Genomic DNA, 19,877 nt, shown 5'->3' with positions numbered 1-19,877 from the left:
GGTGTGGGGCGCCGGCATCCGGTCACTGTGCGCAGGGCGCTGTTTATGGCAGTGAGCACTGCGGCACCAAACAGGTGCACAGTACTCTGCTGAAGAGTAGACAAGGACTAAGGTTGCTATACGCAAAGTGTCAGCCCTCGCCCCCCTGCTGGAGCCTGCCAGGCGCTTAGTAACGCAGCGCGGGATGTCAGTTTCTTACGCAGTGACACCAAATGGTGGCGGTATGTGAGCGATCTGTCTAGTGTCACCCCAAGGTACTTTGGTTCAGGGCAGAAGTACAGAGATTTTCCGTTGTTCCAGACATGTAGCTCACGATCAGCTTCCCGATTATGGAGGTGGAAAGCTGCTGCCACAGTTTTGGTTTCGCTGAGCTTCAGTCGCCAGTTTTAGAAATAAGCTGAGAGGGTTTGCATGTCCTGACTCAAGGTGTTTTTTAGATTTCCCACGACTTTGTGGGGTGGAGAATTGCCAGGTCGTCCGCATTAGCGTATTTTTGCGGAGACCGAGGTTGGCAGGTCGTGGGTGTGGAATTTTAAAAAGACGTGAAGCCAGGACCGATCCCCGTGGGACGCCGTTTTTCAGGCGTCTCAGTCGGCTTCTCCGTAAGTTGCCTGTGGTGAGGGTGAAGCTTCGATTCATGACAAGTTCCATAATCATACGAACCATATGTCGGTTATGAAGCAGGCGAAGCAGCTTGCAAGTAAGGGCTGCAATGCCATACGGTGTCATAGGCAGCTGTGAGATCTAGAAAGACAGCACCGGCCTTCTTTTTTGCCTCAAAGCAGTCATCGATGTCTTGGGTCAAGAGTGTAACCTGATCTACGGCGGAGTTTCCGCTCCGAAACCCAGCTTGCTCTTTTGGAAGGAGCGGGTTGATGATTGAGTTTAAATCATAGATCAGCCAGACTTTTTGAATGGAACACAGAGGAGGGATATCAGACGATAACTCCTTGGGTCCTCTGGTGTCTTGTGAGGCTTAGGAATCGCAACTACTAAACCTCTTCTCCAGATTTTTGGGATAGTGAGGTGTTGTGCTAAGAAAACTTTCGCACAATGAGAATCTGGAACAAGTATTTGGAAGGTGATTCGGGAATGTAACTAGAGACTTATTTATAGTAAACGTTTTCCAATTTAGCGCAGGATTCGTGTTGAACTTACAACAAGCTACGGCAGTGTATGTCGTAGCATACATAAAGCAATATGATTGACAAAATATCATCATCAGTCAACATGCATAACATAAAATGTCACGAGTGTATAAATTCCATAACATTAACAAAATAAAACTTAATTCCCATCTCTCTGTTGGTTCTTTATTCGCATTATACAATAGCTGATACCAACAGCCCGTACTGAAATTTAATGTGGTTATTGTCTGGTTACAGGGCAAGTTTTTATCGGGTTTATCCTTGAACCGCTGGAATATTGCTTTCCATTTTCACTCCATGCTACCGGGTTTTAAACATTGTAATTTACACTTGCATTGAAAACTTTAGAGTGAATCGTCAATGAGTACTTTTAATGCTACTGAGGATACCAATAGAAAAACGGAAACATGCAAATATTTATAAGCCGATGTAGATCAATTTAATATACACCAGCCATAGGCCTATATTTATTTCAGCAATGTACGGAAGCATGTACTTGTTGTATACGCGATTGCAATGAAAGTTACAGCATTTTATTTCGGTACACAACATCTGGGCGATATCTTCTTGGGCGAGACCATGTGGGCGACGGTCGAAGTGGGCGACGGGAGCGAAAGTTTAGCCGTTCGGAACGGTGGCGACCTATATAATTTATCTAGTTGCTTTGCGGCATCATGGTTTATCGTGAAGCTTCAGAGAAACCCCTCAGAAAAGAGCCAAACGAAGACCTCCCAAGAGGAATGGCCAAAAAGTGGTTGACGTCAGTTATGAACGCTCTCTAACCGTTATCGAAACTTGTCAGTCGCAATACCGATGCTGATGGTGCATTCTGTTGAAACATTTTTTGGTGTAAGCGACAAGCAGCAGAATCATCCGGCAACCACTGCAAAGTTCTGATTCCGTGTGACTTCAAGTCTTAAAATGTAATGAACGTGGGCACTTAAAATAAAATCATTTACTGCAGTAATAGCTACTGATTTGCGTGTGGTTAGTACAAGCTGTGCTCTGCTACTGAACGTCAACTGATATTTTTTAATCCGAATGCTCTAGACGCTGCGTAGGCGCATCAGCAGTTTACAGAACACATTGTGGCTGACAGTCATTACATTTTAAGACTTAAAGAAACACGGAATCAGAACTTCGCAGTGGTTGCCGGAGGATTCTGCTGCCTGTCGCTTATACCAAAAAATGTTTCAACAGAATGCACCATCAGCATCGGTATTGCGACTGACAAGCTTCGATAACGGTTAGGGAGCGTTCATAACTGACGTCAACCACTTTTTGGCCATTCCTCTTGGGAAGTCTTCGTTTGGCTCTTTTCTGAGGATTTTCTCTCAAGCTTCACGATAAACCGTGACGCTGCAAAGCAACTAAATAAATTATATAGGTCACCACCGTTCCGAACGGCCAAACTTTCGCTACGGTCGCCCACATAGGCCGTCGCCCACTTGGGTCGTCGCCACATAGTCCCGCCCAAGAGGGTTTCGCCCAGATGTCGTGTACCGTTTTATTTATGGTCTGTGGTTGCTTATCATTGAGTTTTGTTGATGTCATGAGTTAGATCAGAATGCTGAACTTTGAAGTAAAAACGTTTTTACGGAAATTTTTAGTATCAGTTGCTTGCCAAACGATTCATTATATTAAGCATAAGTCAAATTTATCCTGCCCCAATCCAAAAATATGCGTTGCAATTATCCACTAGATAAAATTTCACTAAAACATGCATTCATTTTTTTTTTTTTTATTCAATTTCTTTTTAGATGGGTCACTTTACTGTTGGGAAATTATGAATTTTTGCAAAACCAAGTAAACTTGGGTCACTTTTTTTCGCTGAAAAAGCAAACAGTAGAGTGACCCAAGTATAAAAAAAGCAAATAAAAAAAAAACGTGACGTCATATGACCACACGATTTTCCGAAAATTTTTTTGTAGTCATATGAATTATTCCCTGTACTTCACTGGATAGATTCAACTTCACCTTCATAGCAAAAAAAGTGCCTAACTTTGAAGTCGATTTACTCAAAATGAAGATTTTCGACTTGGGCCACTCTACCTTTAGGTCACTCAGTTGAGCAGCGCATTTCAGGCATAGCCTCATATTTAGCGGTTGGGGATTAATAACCTGCACGACAACTAAAAACTTCCAAGCTCTGTAGTTTGCTCCAAATAAAGAAGTTTTATTTCAAGTGAACCAAACAAAAGTATGAAAACTAGACAATATAAATTTCTCGGCCATTTAATAAGAAAGCAAAAACTGGAGCATCTTTCTATAACTGGTAAAATTTTTGGAAAGCGGGCATCTGGCAGACAAGCAATGCGCTAACCACTCAGCAGCAATGGCCGAGTGGTTAGCGCGTTGGGCTCGCAGTCGAGAGCCTGCATGTTCGACTCCAGCCACCCGCACTTGCTGTTGTTTCTCTGGGCAAGAAACTTTACGATAATTGCCTCTACCCAGTGATCGATTTCGAGTAATGGGTAGTACCAAATTAAGTCATAAATAGATTAGACAACCGGAAACAGACATTGCCGTCGGCTGCAGCGTGGGTCAGGTGTACGTCGGAAGCCGTGCACAGATGCATAACGCTCAAGTCCGCTTTCTCGCAATGCAGGATAAAGATAAACAAACAAACTCATCTGAAACAATTTAACAAGAGGGAAACAATCATCCATGCAACATATGATTGGAATATTTGGTCTACTGAGGCCGTCGATGCCTGGTTCAGCCAAGGCAATTGAAGAAGTTTGCTCCCTGCGTATTGTTATCAAGACTAATGAGTGCTCAACGAGCATTGATTAGTTTGATTGATTACCTTCAGGTTTGAAAATTCCTTTATGAGAATGAAAAAGCCTGTTGGGATTTGAATAATTACTGCTGATTGCAATGGTAAGCCCAGCTTGGATGCTCTGATTGATATTGTTCCAAGGGGCGGATCTAGCAAGTAGCATGAGGGGTGGGGATAGATTTTAACAAACACTGTGGTCCGATCTTGCAAATACACCGTAAATAAAGTTACTTTTGTGTGTTTTAGGGGGAGAGCGCCTCCCCCTGGATCAGCCACTGATTGTTCTCATGCAAATTGGAAGGAAGGTGAAGTCACCATTGATGGACAACCGCGTGGTTTATCGAAGTGGCCGCCTTTGTCCGATATTATTATATAACTAATTAATTATACGTGGACACATTGGACAGGCACAATTCTTGTCAAAGCATTTATTTCGTACCAGTCAAATACAAGACGTCAAGTAGGCTAAGGCAGATTTTAACGAAGAAACTCAACACATGATTGCAACATGCGATAAAATTCGCACCAATTTATGTTGGTTTGGCAGTAAGAATAATTGTGATAACAAAGGCAGCATCATTTTATGAACTAACGCAATAGGCAATAATGACCGGTGCAGCTCATGTTCAAAGATGATCTGGGGTACTGTAGACACATTAAAAAAGTTCACTGAACTTCAATCATCGATAGAAATGTCTCTGAAAAGGTAGCTCATGCTTTCCCCGTGATGGATTCTCCTTATCGCTTCAGAAAGTATGAAAGAAATATCGACGGTCTTTATTTTGTGGCATTGTAACTTCTGAAGCTCGTGAGGTACTGAATTTGTCACAACCACCTGTCAAGGTAAGTAATGTTAATTGTTGTATGACATGCTTTCAGACATCTTGTTTTGATGACGTGCAACTGTACGGAATGTACAATTGATTTTAAATTTAAGCGAAGATTACAAAAGGATTAATGCAGATAGAAAACGCTCCAAGACCACCAAGAATTTCCTTTTGGACAGTTAAGTACCAGTCTACTACGTATCGAAAGTTGCTTTCCCAGTCACTATACATTAGTATCAAACCAAAAATGTATTGTACACTTCATAGACTAATTAGGATTTCTCTTAAACTCTTTTTTTTTTTATTGTGCGACCTAATTTTAGAAAATAATTTTCTCTGCGACCCCTTGATGGGCGGTCTACAGACATACTTTCTAGTGCAGTCTTACTTTTAATAATCTGCAACCCCAAAACTACGATTGCGACCCCTGTTGGGCTCACGACCCATCGTTTGACAAGGCCTGGAAAAAAATTAAATGTGAACCCAAGTCAACAAACTTGACTCACCTCATCTATGGAAGAATCTTCTAGAATTCTCGGTGCGTCGGATGACAAAAGTCCATGCGTGGCCATCACATAAACCTACACAGTTCAAATTCATGGCACGTGAATAGCCAGATTTTTATTGTGTTTAACGAGAGTGAGCTCTTAATGACTAAAAAGCTTTCAAAAAGTAAGTACGTTCTACCATGGCTATGTTTATTCACAGGCCATGCCAACATGCAGTTTCAAATTTGACTGGTGGCCGATCTGTTAATAGCCAAAATCACTAGTATAAGTTGATAGTTTAAGTGGTAGTCAGCAAATATAGTCTATGTGTACATTTTCTGTGATATCGAGAGACTTTTGTGCTATTGTTACCGTACACATAATGGACTACATTTTGGCACTTATGCTGAAAATCTAAAACGCATCTGGCAACACTGGTGAAAAATTTGTTATATTTCGTGTAATATTAGTTGTGGTAATTTAATATTTAGCGATCATACTTTAGCAATTTGAATTCTCAAAACTATCATTTCAAAGAGGTATAAAGTAAATTGAGCCGAATTCAAAATCGAAATTACATCGGCCTTTCGTAAGGCCTGTAGAGTATAGAACTGTAGATGGCTATGGTTCTATCTTACTTTGTAAGCTCCTCTTTCCTTTAGGATGTCCGCAGCAGCAACGAATGATTCCACGTCATCTATGATGTCATCCTGAATAATAAAACATGCTCAGTATGTCTGAAGGTAGAGCGACACAGATAGATATACAATTGTGCAGTATGTCGTAACGAAGTGTTAAGAGTTAAAACTTACAACTATGATGGCAATTTTTCCACCCACATCCCCAACAACATTGATCGGTGGCTTTTCCTTGGCAGTGAGAACTAAAATAAATGGTAAAGGTTTGGTAGGGGGACAGCAGTAAAAAATAATAAGCAATTACAACAGGCTGTTTAAATCCTAAACAGCAATACCCGTCCTTTTTACATCGATTCATCGTGTGCAGACATTGAATCAATGTAAAAATGTTTCTGTATTTGAGATGAACGCGCAACAGCGGAACAAAGTCCAAATAAAAGTATCACAGTATTCGATAGGTGAAAACGTCATGCAACATTCCGCCCTCAATACAAACAGCGGTTTAAGCTTCAACTGGCATAAAGTTTTAATGCCCAATCCAAAGTGGTGAAACATTTTTCTCAGTCTGCCACTCTCTCAAAATGCATAAAAAACGTGACAAATCCTTCGATGCAGTCAAAAAGTAGACTATGTCTAAAATTACCAGCAAGGTTATGTTTACAATAATTAAAAAAAGACTAGAAAACAAAATTGAACACGAATTAGCTCCTGAACAGGCTGGTTATAGACCCCGCAAAAGAACAAAAGACGCAATATTCAATCTTAAAATGCAGATAGAGAAACGAAGAGAACGCAACCTTTCAACTCATTTATGTTTTCTAGACTATCGAAAGGCTTTTGATTCAGTAAAGCACCAACAATTGTGGACAATTCTGAAAGGTTATGGCTTTCCTACACATCTGATCAATTTAATGCGAAGCCTGTGTACTGCTCAAAAAGCAGCAGTAAGAACTGGAAGTGACCTCACCGAGTGGTTTTCCATTGGAAAAGGTGTCAGACGGGGATGCATATTGTCACCATATCTTTTCAATCTATATACTGAACACATAATGAGAAAAGTTTTTGAGAATTTTGATGGCTCTGTGAAAATTGGAGAAAAAATAGTAACCAACTTTCGATATGCTGACGACATAGTGTTGGTCGGTGGAAGTGTAACGGAACTGCAAGAACTTTTGAATAGGGTCAAGTCAAGAAGTGAAGAATATGGTTTGCAATTACATCCCACAAAAACAAAAGTGATGGCCATAAGTAAAAAGGATAAAATTTGTCCAAACTTATACAATACATTGCAGGCCTCGAAATTCACGGCGGACACGGCGGACATGTCCGCCGTCACAGCATGTGATGTCCGCGGGAAGTACCCTCTAGATCGGTCATATTTGTCCGCCGAGAAATAACGCAGGAACTAGCGATGCAAATCGTCATTCATAGCACGAGCAACTGTTGCAAGAATATAATTTGCGCTGGGAATGCGAAATTATCCCATTCTCATCGCGCATGTAGAAAAAGTTAATTCTGTAATCCTTTAGCTTCCATTCAAGCAGAAAAACTTTCGATTTTTACGTTGCTTCTACGATTGATGACATTGAATCAGCGTAACAAAGGTGAATTCTTCGCTAAGAATCGATGGGAGTACCGACCGGTACTTCTACACTAATCACGCCCAACTTAGTTCAAGTCTTATGTCACAATGTCTGTCTTTGATCTCCGAGTAATATTGATAAGGCAAGGTTGGTTACAAAGTTAGATAATACGAGTAGGTTACTACAACAAGATGCAGCAAAACTTAAGTTTTGGTATTACAGTAAGAAAGAAAAGACCCAGGAAAAATTCTGAAAGTGAGAATGAGGGCGATGAACCTACATCTAGGAAATTTAGTGGTGATAGACGCATATATTAAAGGAACAATGAATGTAAGGATTATCTCTGTCAAAGATCACAACACATCGTTACCTCATATGGCTGCAACTTCAGAATCTGGCCGACTATACCCCAAGCCATCAATTTCCGATCATCAAGGCTCTCGACAATATGAGTGACAACGAAAATAATCAAAATTAAGAGGTTGTTTGAAATCGCATATTTTATCGCTAAACAAGAGCGCGCATTTACGCTTTTCCCTCAATTAGCCAGTCTGGAGAGAAGACACGGAGTAGATCTCGGTATTACGTATCTTAACGACAAGCAATGATCGCGTGGAGATTGGCGCACGTTTTTGAAGATCGATACTATTGAAGCTCTCATGCGCATATGCCTGGACGGCCCTGATTATAGCCCCGAGCCTGCCGTGATCTCGTGGAATACTGATACTATTTTGGAGAGGCGACCGCATCACGGAGAGAGCAAAAAATAATTGCGCTTTTTCTAATGTTTTGTTTATTCTTCTTGTTAATTTCGCTCACATGACACGCAAAAATAAACCTAAAGAAAAAAGCCTCTGAGCGAAGCTTCGAACAGCAGAAAATAGCCTTAGTGTAGAAGTTTTCCGACTCGTGCCCAGAGCATTGTGACGCAAGAAGCCATACGACCTCGTTCGGTGGAAGTTAATCAGTTATGCGGCGTATTATTTTTCATTATTTATTTGCATCAGACACAAAGTCCATAAAATTCAAAATTTTAACAATCATCATATTATCATCATCATCATATTTAGCAGCTACACGGTGCTTTGACTCTTCAAGCGCACCTCGTTGGTTTGATGAAAGCCTTTTAGAGTGACTTTGCTGAAATTTTAAAAAGCCTAAACCGTAACTATGGTTCTCAAATGGCGAAGAATTATCAAGATAAAGTGATTAAGCATGACGACCGACGTTAAAACTGGTGTGTCCGCCGTGAGACTTAATTTGTCCGCCGAGATAGCTGCTCAGACCGGACACGTTTGTCCGCCGTTAACAAAAACGAATTTCGAGGCCTGCATTGGTGGTAATGTTGTTCAAAGTGTAAGCAATTTCTGCTATCTTGGCAGTGTCATAACTGACACTTATGATGATAGCACGGAAATTAGAAGGCGAATTGCTATGGCAAAAACAGCTGTGACATCACTTACAACGGCGTGGAAACAGAGGTCAATTGGTAAAAACACAAAGTTAAGATTGCTGCGAACTCTCGTTTTCCGAATTGCCACATATGGATGTGAAATTTAGACATGCAAAAAACGTGACATCAAAAAGTTGAAAAGTTTTGAAATGTGGTGTCACAGAAGACTATTCAAACAAATAAACGATAAATGGAGTCTGATTAACAACATCAACCTCAGAAAATTGAGATATTTCGGACACATAGCAAGAAGCAACTCGTTGGAAAATTCAATGTTGACTGGGATGGTGCAAGGCAAACGAACAAAAGGACGACAAAAAATGAAATATTTTGACGATATCAAGCAAATTACAGGAATAAAAAGCATGGCGGAAACACTAATAAAAACAAAAGACAGAACAAAATGGAGGCAGTTCACAAGGGAGATCACAGCTGATCAAACATGATCAATCTGTTGAAGAAGAAGATGTCTAAAATATTCAATCGGATAAAATAGGCAGAGCACATCGGCCAAATTTCATTAAAAAAGTGCAAATCCGCCAGATCTTTTGATAAAACAATGTGTCAGAGCAGTTGACATAGAACATGACTTCTGTTCAGCCATCTTTGGTTGATGCGAACATCAATACATACTATAGGCTCAAGATAGAACAATGTGTCAATCTATGGTCTAGCCCTCCAAGCGAGAATAATACCGGATGGAAATATTTAATTGTAAAGAATAAAATGATGTCGAACATAGGAAATATTTTCATACGAGGTATCTCCAGTTTCTCGAAATGTCCAGTTGAAACGGTCCTTATTCGAGACGATGATGAGTTGCCGCGATTGACTTCTAAACAAGAAAACGAAGTTTACTTGGTTGGTCAACATGTGGAGTCGCATCTAAAACGAAAGACACAACTGGATAATAGTCACGGCTTATGTGTCAGCTTTGAGTGTATGACCTGTACGATTAAGAGTACAAATTAAGAGACACTTTACTTACAACTTACAAACCCATATTTACTTTTACCTCGGTAACCGAGAATGCTGCAGTAGTTCGAGACTTCTTTTAATGAGTATGCAAAGTATAAGTTTGAGAAGACGACGTCTAGATGATAGGAGAAAGTGCTTACACTGACGCAAAAAATATGTCGTACAAGAATAGATTTGCTTTGCAGGCATGCCAGTGTCTGATGTCAAAAAGCTATCACCTGATTGAGACCAGGCGGGAGGTTTAAAGTTTTCAGCCACAGACTCGTCCATGTCTCCGCATTGGGGCGGTGGGGAGTAGCGGCCGTCTTCCCCATCAGATTCGAAGTCCTGCGGTTCGCCATGGATAACAGCGATTCCCAATCTCAACCTCTCGGCGTACGACTGCGCCTTTTTCGCAGAAGCGGGCGTTTTGGCAACTATAACAGCGTTCCTGTAATCTGGAATCTAAGAAAAAAGTGAAGTTATCATTTTTATTGCTCACGTTGAATTTGACAGCGTTAGGCTTACAATCTTCATAGGAGTTGATATAATTCTTGGAACTTTCTTTGTAAATCAAATACTGTTCATCTGACATCGCTGTGAAACCGCATGTTTATACCGTGATAAACATGCGTCGTTAAATCAAATACAAAAGGCGGTATACAAAAGGATTAACGTAACGGTATCTTACTAAAAGGTACAAAGCAAGGTTAACAAAGTTGGTGTTACGAAAAGCATGAAACCGCCTTAGCACTACATGCATCACAACGTTAAGGACCGGAAGAAACACATGTTTCCTAAGCTGACACTGTACCGCTTCTGGAACGTATGCTGTTTACTTTTAGAACACTTTTAGTACGTAGTTTTTTAAACATAAACAAAGGCTGACATTGCAATGACACGAAAGGTGAGCTCACATATCGATGCGTTACATTGAAGCTGATATTGTAATAAAACGGGCAAAAGGGACCTTAGCTCAACCAATAACTGCTTTTTAGAGTGGATATTTTGGCTGGTTGCGTAAAAAATATAGATCGGTTGCGCAAAAACAGAGTTCACTTTGAAGTATTCAAAGTGTCAAAAACCTCCATTTGATGAGCCCACTAATTGCATTGCTTGATTTTTTTCAAGATATGGGTACCAGTAACTTGCTTTCATTCAAAGTTAACAGGCTAACTTACATTACACGTCACAATAACATTCAATACTTGTTGATTTTTGGTCATGGATGAACAGAGCATTACAATATGGTGAACTGAGCCTCGTCCAATACACAATTACACATGGTGTAGTTGGAGATAAGCCAATTTGATTACATTTGAACATTACGCATTTGGGTCTATCGCAGGGTATTTATAATACCTGAGGCCAAGGATGAACAAATGAACTTCGATTTCCAACCACACAAATTTGTCTGCTTTGCAAATGAGAAGCAACAAATGAGTGGAGTCATACAAATGTCAACAAACAAACAATCAACATGGAAATTCATTTCCAGCTACTGTATACTGTAAAACGTGTTAACTGGAGAAAAATTAAGCTTATTGGGACTGGTTGCAGCTTGCAAAATATCTAAGTATATGCCTAATGCCTATACAATATGCATTTAACAATGAAGGTTTGGATTAAGTGGGCGAATCTTCTCGTACACCTTCAAATTTGTAGTTAGCTGTATTTATGCATACACGTGTTGTCAATATGGTAGTGGCATGATAACGATGAGCGTGAAATAACATAAACTGTTATATACCTGGTCCTTGATATATTGAATCAGGAATGGAGAACCCCTTAAGTTGTCAACTGGGCAGTCAAAAAAACCTTGGATTTCCTTTTGATGCAAATCCATTGTGATAATGTGATGAAAACCTGTGAGAAAACTATTAAAAATGAACTGACAACTATTCCTAAACACAATGTTGGCTTGCAGCAATACAAAAAATGAAGTAAATAACCTACCACACAATGCATTTGAGAATGATACATAAAGAAAACATTTGAATGAACCAGGCTATTTATATTTAAAAAACTATTTTTATTGAAAATACTTTTATTACAAAATACAGAACTTTTTGCTACAAAATACGCTACGGTAACTAAAACGATTTCCTTTTCTTGTAAAATTAAGCATAATTGTAAAACAGCATATGATATTTTAATTAAATAATCATGTTGCAATATGTCATGGTCTCAAAGTACCTGCTTTGCACAACATGGTTGCCACTAGTTTTGATACCACTGAACCTCGTTTCCTCATTTTGCTTTGCTTTGAATATGGGAGGTATGGAATGACACCAATCATACGTTTAGCTGAAGACGTTTTGCATGCATATGCCATTATCAGAAGTTCCATGATGGCATCATTTACATCCCTGAAATAGCAAACTGATAAAATAACATTTGAAGACAATCACAAAAGACTAATAATTAGACTGTGTTGGTACAAAGCTCCTAAAACCAAAACAAAGCTGCTGTTTCAAATCAAGCAACAAGATAAAAGGCTGGAGGCTTGCAACTAGCTCTGGAGCGGCTGACCTAGTGTGAGACAATTGACCATGGCAGATCAGCTGCCGAAACCGGAATGGCCCGTTGCGGTGAGTCCGATTCGGTGAGTCCGATCCCTTAACAGGGGATTTTTTCAATTTTTTGTTTAAATTATCGGGTACCGTAGCCTAATTATCATTGCCGTTTTAGGGTTAGGGGTTAGAAACTCACCAAATTGGACCCACCGAATAGTAGCAGACCCTGCCGAAACACCACAGCGCAGGGTACATTACACCGTGACTCTGTGAGACTATTTTGCATGAATTCTACTTCATTCATGGAACAAATCTTGCCTTGTGCAAATATTTTTTTTAACAGTGTTGACTTTCCAGCACAATTGTTTCATTGGACACTTGTGGCATAAACATTACGCAACAGTACCGTAGTGTGCTTTCTCAACAAATGAGTATAACTTAGCAAAAATCTAAGCAGCATTGCTAACGCAAAGGCATGAAAATGTTACAGGAAAAAGATAAAATTATCACATTTTAGTTCCAGATATGCTAACTGACTTCTGCAATATCTGTTTCACAATTATTCAAGATTAGCAAACATAATTCATGTCTAATTCATTCGCATATGTCATCTACTAATTTACTACAAGATTGCAAGTTTTAGCTACCACAAACAATATTCGGTACGGTATAAGAATAAACAATTATTAGAGGTACGTATTGCCAATGTCTCAACCGTTTAAGAACTGGAATATTGGAAGATATAAGATGTTGATATGACACTGGGAGTATTCCTTGGGAAGCACAAGGTGTAAATGTAGACAAGAGCAAACGATCCTACATCTCCTTGAATGGACTAACCTAAAAGTAAGATGCTCTGCACAGGATTTATCCAAGTTCAACAATAGAGCAAGAGGTTGCGTGATGTTCTGGGCTACGGCCATGGGACACATGATGAAGAAGATTATCAAACAAACTCTGTTACTTACCAGAACACCAATTTCCCAAAAAAGTTGTACTAGTGGTTTTACTTGCATATATAATGCTCAAACATGCATTATCTTCTCTGAGCAATTATTTTTAAATGGTACCCTGATTTATTTTAATGCCAGTTAGTTAAGCAACCGATTGAAACACTGTGTAGTTTTAAATACGAAAATCTCTGTGACTACCCACCTACTACCAGTTTGCAAAATATAAACATCTTTTCCTCGAACCGATTCTCCAATTTCTACCTTTGTTTCTTTGTTAGGATTTTGATACACAGCACATGTCCCCATCTTGATACACATTCGACTAGAAAGAGCGTTCATAAGAATAAAACAAACACAATCTTCAGAAACAATAATACAAAAGTTTGGGAAGCAAAGTTTCTTGTTTTATTCCAATATTTTGAGTTTACCTATGCTTCAACAAATCAGCACAATAACTTAAGCAGAAAATTCACTTTGCACAATACAAGTTACCCAGTAGCAGAAATGCTGTGTTCCATAAAAGATATTAATACCAATGCACAAGTAGCTAATAAACTGTTTTTCTAAAGTTACAGAAAAGTGACTTACTTAGCTACCAATCTTGCAAGTTCAGGATGAGAATTCCCAGTGAATAATATTAACTCTCTTCCTGAGGATGGATAAGCATTCATTTTGGTTAATTTATGTTTGAGACTGTGCATCAACAATAACTTACATCAATTGACGCTAACAAACCGGTTTCTGTCACAATTAAAGACTTGTTAATATAGACTACTACATTGGATATGCTAGAGATGGACAAGATTATACTGTAGATTAAGTTGCAACGACAAATGGAGTAAGTATGGATATGTGCAAACAAAAAAGGAATGAAATTTTCTCAGAAACGCATTAACATTTGAAGGTGATGAGAAAAGGAAATGGAACACAAAAAGAACATGGAAAGAACAGATGAAGGATGAGGCAGACAAGGTCGGCTAAAAGAGGAAGATGTGAAGAGAAAAGGTTAAAGCCAATTGCTGCAAGAAAAGAACCGGTAACAACCAAGTAATGTAAACATGTAGTAAAAAAATCAACACTACATACAATAGATGGAAGAAGGAAAACTAAATTCACTGTTGTTAATGACAGAGACTATGAATCATCAAAACATAGTACTCATAATGCAGTTTGCAACTATTTTCACTGATTGTTTTAGTAAGGTAAGATTTCAATTCCGTTATATATTTGTCCCTGCTTTCTATAGCTTTTCTTAGACCTGTGATCTATGAAATATGAAGACATATATTAAAACAGTATTTTCTTGGCATACATACTGTATTTGAACAAAATCCAGTAGTGGCAATAAACTTAAGACCAAATACAATAGGCTATGGTTATCTTCCTAAGTTTTTAAGCCACAACAATTTTGCCAAACTAACTTTTCTTGTTGGGGGGCAGAAGTAATGGTAGGGGGAGGACCTAAAGTATATTTGGCTATTCAGAAGTTTAGAACACAATACACATTCTTACTGACATATTTTTTCAAGTTAATCTCATATTTAAGATATGGCCATTATTAGTTGGACTTGTGCTGTGCTTCATGCAAGAAAATTATCTATAGGCCTTCTGTTTTGAAACAGTGCAGCATAATATGACTTGGTTGTTCAAAATCAAACTAAAACTTACCATAACAATGGAAAAAACATTTACTAATCTTCCGCTGAGCTTACACAAAATAATAATAGTATATTGCACTTTAATAATCATAGCATACAAGCAGGAATGGGATTGAATGGAAGGCATATTTTGCGATGAAAGATAGAAAATGTCAAAGATGAAATGAGAGGGAAGACAGTCTTCCATCATCCCATCTCAATTTCATCAGTAATTTTTTAGCCTAACATGGTTTAAGACATAAAAAAATACATAATTAAGGCATATAAAAAGACAATTAAAAACTAAATCAAAATTTTGTTATTGGACTAAAGCAATTTCATTTAGCCTATGCATCAATTATGCATTGACTGCTGGTAGCCTATGCCCAATAGGGTGCGGCTGGTGCCCCTTGTATGGATGTTTCACCCTTACTTTTTTTTGGTGGGGAGGTTAGGGGTATAAAACAATCTGTTAAAATTTCAGGAAAAATAAACAATGTTTAGGGGTAGCAGGTCAGCCCCAAACTTTTGAACCCCCTCGCTCGCCCCAATAATCACGATTTTACAGTATCTACAGTTATACTTGGGCTAGAGAGTTGATTTACAGCTCAAAATGACCAGAAACCTCATATTTATATTAGTCTTTCTAACATTATATAGGTCTATATCCTTGAGAAATAAAGATAATGAGAAAAAACTATTTTTCTCTTGTACGGCAAGAATTATTTGGCATTAATGATATATAATATACATAAAATTTATTTAAAAAACTTGTTCTAATCACAAAAGTCAGGACAATTAATTTCAAAAGCTACCATTGAACATTTCAAGGAATGGAATTGCACTGAGTGTGTTGGAGGGATGGTGTTTGACACAACGGCTTCTAATACCGGTAGTATTATATAGAATAGAAAATTCAGTCAGGCATTTATAATCAGAATTCAGTAAAATACAGTGCAATAAAGGCTAACTCAATACAGTAATATCTATACAATTACAGAAGGCAGACCAGATTAATAAGATTATTATGAATTATTCTTGTAAGGCTATATTTTATGAGTAGTAAGTAACAATAAAATATGAAACAGTATGCATATTATAACAGAAATATAAATAGATGTATTATACAGTAACAAATGCAGTATCTAAGAGAAATATTATTTCTTAGCAAGTTCAGCAACTAGGCATATAGATTATGTGGTTTCAGGATCTCAAACGGCAGCATGTGTATCTATTGAAAAGAAGTTGAATCGAAAGTTACTGTGGTTTGCATGCAGACACCATAGGCGAAGTTGAACTAACGCATTCATGGAATAGTTTAAACATAGAAGTTTCTAAAAGTCCTGATATCATGGTATTTAAAAGGTAAGTACAGAGTCAGGTATCTTTGTGTTAAAAAACTTGATCACTGTGTTAGGGCTGAAAGATGATGATGATAAGATTACCTATACGAGACAGACAGGTATAGATTTGCAAAAGTTTGAACAGATTTGCAGTGTTTTTTACATAGTTATGTGTTCCATATCAAAACGTCTGGCAAATAGGTGATTCGATTAACCGATTTCGTCTGTAGTGATTTTTCAGTTATGAAACGTTTTTCTAAATTTTTGGAAATGGTTTGGTACGGTATAATACTGTATACAAATTTTATTTACCAAAGTCAATACATGATACATTATTTACCAGATTCAAAGAAAACTATGATTCTTTGACCCATGGAGATGTTGATAATTTGGATATTCCAATCACACCAACTCATCTCCAAGATCGAAGACATAGCATTATTGATCTATGTAACAATGCATTGACACAATCGTTTGTACGTGGTGATTATAAAGAATTGGTGCATTTGACGCTGGTTTATCTTGGTGATAGTGAGATAGTCAATCATCATCATAATCCATCATCGGTTTGTTCCCCACTAGTGAGGGTGGCCGATTGTTTCCGCGCAGCAATTGTCTTAATCCCTTTTCTCCATTTCACCCTGTCCCTTGCATCTTCCTCCTTCAGTCCGACTTTTTTACACTCATCCTTCACTTGTTGTTTTCACGTTCTTCTTGGACGACCGCGTTTCCTCTTCCCATCCACCTTTAGATCTAGTGCCTTTTTAAGAAAACTTCCTTCCTCCCTCCTTATCACATGTCCATACCACCTTACTCCATTTGCCCTTGCCAGTTGGTCTATGGTCTCTCTCATCTCTAGCATATCCAACAATTCTTCAGTCCTTTTTTCCCTTCTCGTTTTCACCCCACACATTGCTCTCACCATTGACCTTTCCGTTCTTCTCAGGATTGCCAGTTCACTCTCTCTCAATACCCATGTCTTGCTACCATATAGCATTGCAGGCCGCACACAGCTCCGATATACTTTTCCTTTCATCCTTAGTGAAAATTTTCTGCCATACAACATTTCCCCACATTTCCTGAACTTTGCCCAGCCCAATCTTGCCCTTGTTGTCACCGCTGCTTCACATCCACCACTTCCATCTATCCGATCACCCAGATAACAGAAGTCTGTCACTGTTTCGATGTAGAACTTTGCATTTCGTGTTTCAAGAACTTTGCATTTCGTAAACCAGGTGCCATGCATAAAGCACGTTGGATGTCGAAGTTGTTGTATTGCTTGAAGATGGACTTAATGAGTTCTAAAATTGTGACGGAATTGCCCAAAGCAAAAGTGGTTACACCACTGCAACAGACCAAAATCCACCAATTTGTCCAGTTTGTAGTTTATTGTTACATTCCATGGTGGTTGACAACCACTGATCCTGCCACTGCACCTAAGAATGCTCTTGGTTTAATTAACTCGTTATTGCATTATGTTTGTATTGACCAAACGCTTGCTACTTCTGCCCTCAGAGGCTTTGCAAACCATCTTTGGTATCTCACAGAAGAACTGGTACCATTGGCTCTTTTCAGTCAACATGTCCCTCCCGAAGAGAAGCTGAAAATGGCTGATTGTTTGCTCTCGGTAAGATCCACAACTGCTTCCAACCGATGTGGAACAGGTTTTGGCAGGCCGTGTTTTCCCAGAATGCCTACTGAAGAATCCATGGATTTGATACAATTTTTTGGAAGTGGTTTGTGGATGTTTTTCGAGGCATTAAAGATTGGGCATACCTTCCTCTCGCGACCAATTAAAGAACGGTCAGAAGATGAGCAGTACAAAAAAGCTAATACTACTGTACAAAGTCTTCATGTGGTCAATGATGCTGCCGAGAGAGGGGTAAAGCTATGCCATGATTTTTTGGGGGCAGCAGAGAGAGAAGATCGTCATCAAGATATCCTGCAAGTGGTTGAGAATGCCAGACATCAGCTACCAAATCAAAGAAAGAAAAATCTGAAATCAGCATCGTGGTTTCTAGCATTATAAATTAATGCAATACTACCTTACTGCTTTACCTTGCAATGTGTTGAATGTTTGTTTCTGTTGAAATTAAATATGCAAATTACAATAGTTAGCAATTATTTTAAAAGTAGGTATTAGTTACACACTTACACGGTTATAGAACAAGTTTTTTAAATAAATTTTATGTATATTATATACCATTAATGCCAAATAATTCTTGTCGTACAAGAGAAAAATAGTTTTTTCTCATTATCTTTATTTCTCAAGGATATAGACCTATATAATGTTAGAAAAACTAATATGAATATGAGGTTTCTGGTCATTTTGAGCTATAAATCAACTCTCTAGCCCAAGTATAACTGTAGATACTGTAAAATCGTGATTATCGGGGCGAGCAAGGGGGTTCAAAAGTTTGGGGGTGACCTGCTACCCCTAAACATTGTTTATTTTTCCTGAAATTTTAACAGATTGTTTTATACCCCTAACCTCCCCACCAAAAAAAAGTAAGGGTCAATTAATTCCAGTTTTGAAAATCATGGGGCACCAGCCGCACCCTAATGCCCAATGTTAACAGTGTAGGCTAATTGAACACTAGTGATGGTACAGTAATAATAATAGTAGGCTACACAATAACAACAATAATTACTACACTATTAAATATTGGCAACAATAAATACGGTAGTACAGTATACATAAAAAATAACATTAAAAAATGAAAGTGGCTATTTTTCCACACTTAATTCCATGGTTACAATCAGGTGTTGCCAGAGTTAGGATTAAAGTTAGGAATAAGGTTAGGGTTTTGATCTTTGCCCAGGACTAAAAAAAAATTCCAAAATACAAGTTTTTGTTTTCAACAGCTTTAAAATTTTCTCGGAGCAGGTATACAAGCCCCCCCCCTTGGTAACTCATGACAAAGAGGAATTGACCAAAACATGTGGATTGAAGTGTGTGAACAGTAAAGCAAAGGTAAAGTAGTTTCACCCTATACCTATGTTTGGTCGAGTCCTGTCTTTGTCATGAGTTACCAGGGGGGGACTTGTATACCAGCTCCATTTTCTCAAATTAGGGCAGAATTCCTTATCTGGCAACACTATTGAGGCTATTATTACACTATATAGTGTAAATATAGCCACAGACTAAAAAAATACTTATTGTTGCTTTATATTAGAACTTCCAAAGTTTTTTTTAACTAATGTAGATTGTAGGCTTAGTTATTTAATTTGTAAGGCTTAGTTATTTTGTAGTAGGGTGTCGATATGGCAATACAATTACCCTGTGATATGATGTCATCTAGTAAAGGAACAAATAAATGACCATGGCATTATCTATATTTTCTTTAACTCTACATGCAGCTGTTGTAACCTTTTGATCAATTGTACTTTTTTAGTTTGTACTATGTATGTCTACAATGTAACTACAATGGTACTCTATTGTCGGTGCCTGAACAGGAGGTGGACTCGAAGCAAATTTTGCTAGACCTACCAGAGTTGAATACACCCAATACTGTGTATTTTGTCTAAGTGTGGGCCACTGACAACATTTGC

At 38.4% G+C, this 19,877-nt stretch overlaps 1 protein-coding gene across 3 annotated transcripts; it reads right to left on the bottom strand.

Annotated features, from left to right (window-relative positions):
• Positions 1 to 4,349: 4,349 nt before the first annotated feature.
• Positions 4,350 to 15,079, bottom strand: LOC145772799 (phosphoribosyl pyrophosphate synthase-associated protein 2-like). 3 transcript variants are annotated; one of them, XM_082584680.1, is made up of 11 exons: positions 15,014 to 15,079; positions 13,934 to 13,994; positions 13,548 to 13,667; positions 12,073 to 12,245; positions 11,627 to 11,742; positions 10,116 to 10,341; positions 9,677 to 9,754; positions 6,058 to 6,128; positions 5,884 to 5,955; positions 5,264 to 5,338; positions 4,350 to 4,765 (listed from the first exon to the last, which is right to left on the bottom strand). In XM_082584680.1, the coding sequence occupies exons 3-11, from the start codon at positions 13,661 to 13,663 to the stop codon at positions 4,607 to 4,609; spliced, it is 1,086 nt and encodes a 361-aa protein (XP_082440806.1). In that variant the 5' UTR covers positions 13,664 to 13,667; positions 13,934 to 13,994; positions 15,014 to 15,079; the 3' UTR covers positions 4,350 to 4,606. The 3 variants fall into 3 exon arrangements, with proteins under 3 accessions (XP_082440806.1, XP_082440804.1, XP_082440805.1); XM_082584678.1 differs by lacking the exon at positions 15,014 to 15,079 and having other exon boundaries at positions 13,934 to 14,082; XM_082584679.1 differs by lacking the exon at positions 15,014 to 15,079 and having other exon boundaries at positions 9,677 to 9,751; positions 13,934 to 14,082.
• Between the last annotated feature and the right edge of the window lie 4,798 nt (positions 15,080 to 19,877).

Source organism: Aplidium turbinatum, chromosome 6 (genome assembly GCF_918807975.1).
Source record: "Aplidium turbinatum chromosome 6, kaAplTurb1.1, whole genome shotgun sequence".
Taxonomy (NCBI): Eukaryota; Metazoa; Chordata; class Ascidiacea; order Aplousobranchia; family Polyclinidae; genus Aplidium; species Aplidium turbinatum.
Note: the sequence above shows the minus strand (reverse complement) of the source record. Positions and strands in the feature narration are given on the sequence as shown.

What these genes read in the sequence shown, in the direction of transcription:
- LOC145772799 (XM_082584678.1), bottom strand. Translation starts at nt 14,046, where the DNA reads ATGCACAGTCTCAAACATAAATTAACCAAAATGAATGCTTATCCATCC. An exon ending in ATTTTGCAAACTGGTAGTAG is followed by an intron (nt 12,246 to 13,547) that starts GTGGGTAGTCAC and finishes TTGCTATTTCAG; the next exon opens with GGATGTAAATGATGCCATCA. An exon ending in AGGAAAGAGGAGCTTACAAA is followed by an intron (nt 5,339 to 5,883) that starts GTAAGATAGAAC and finishes TGAACTGTGTAG; the next exon opens with GTTTATGTGATGGCCACGCA.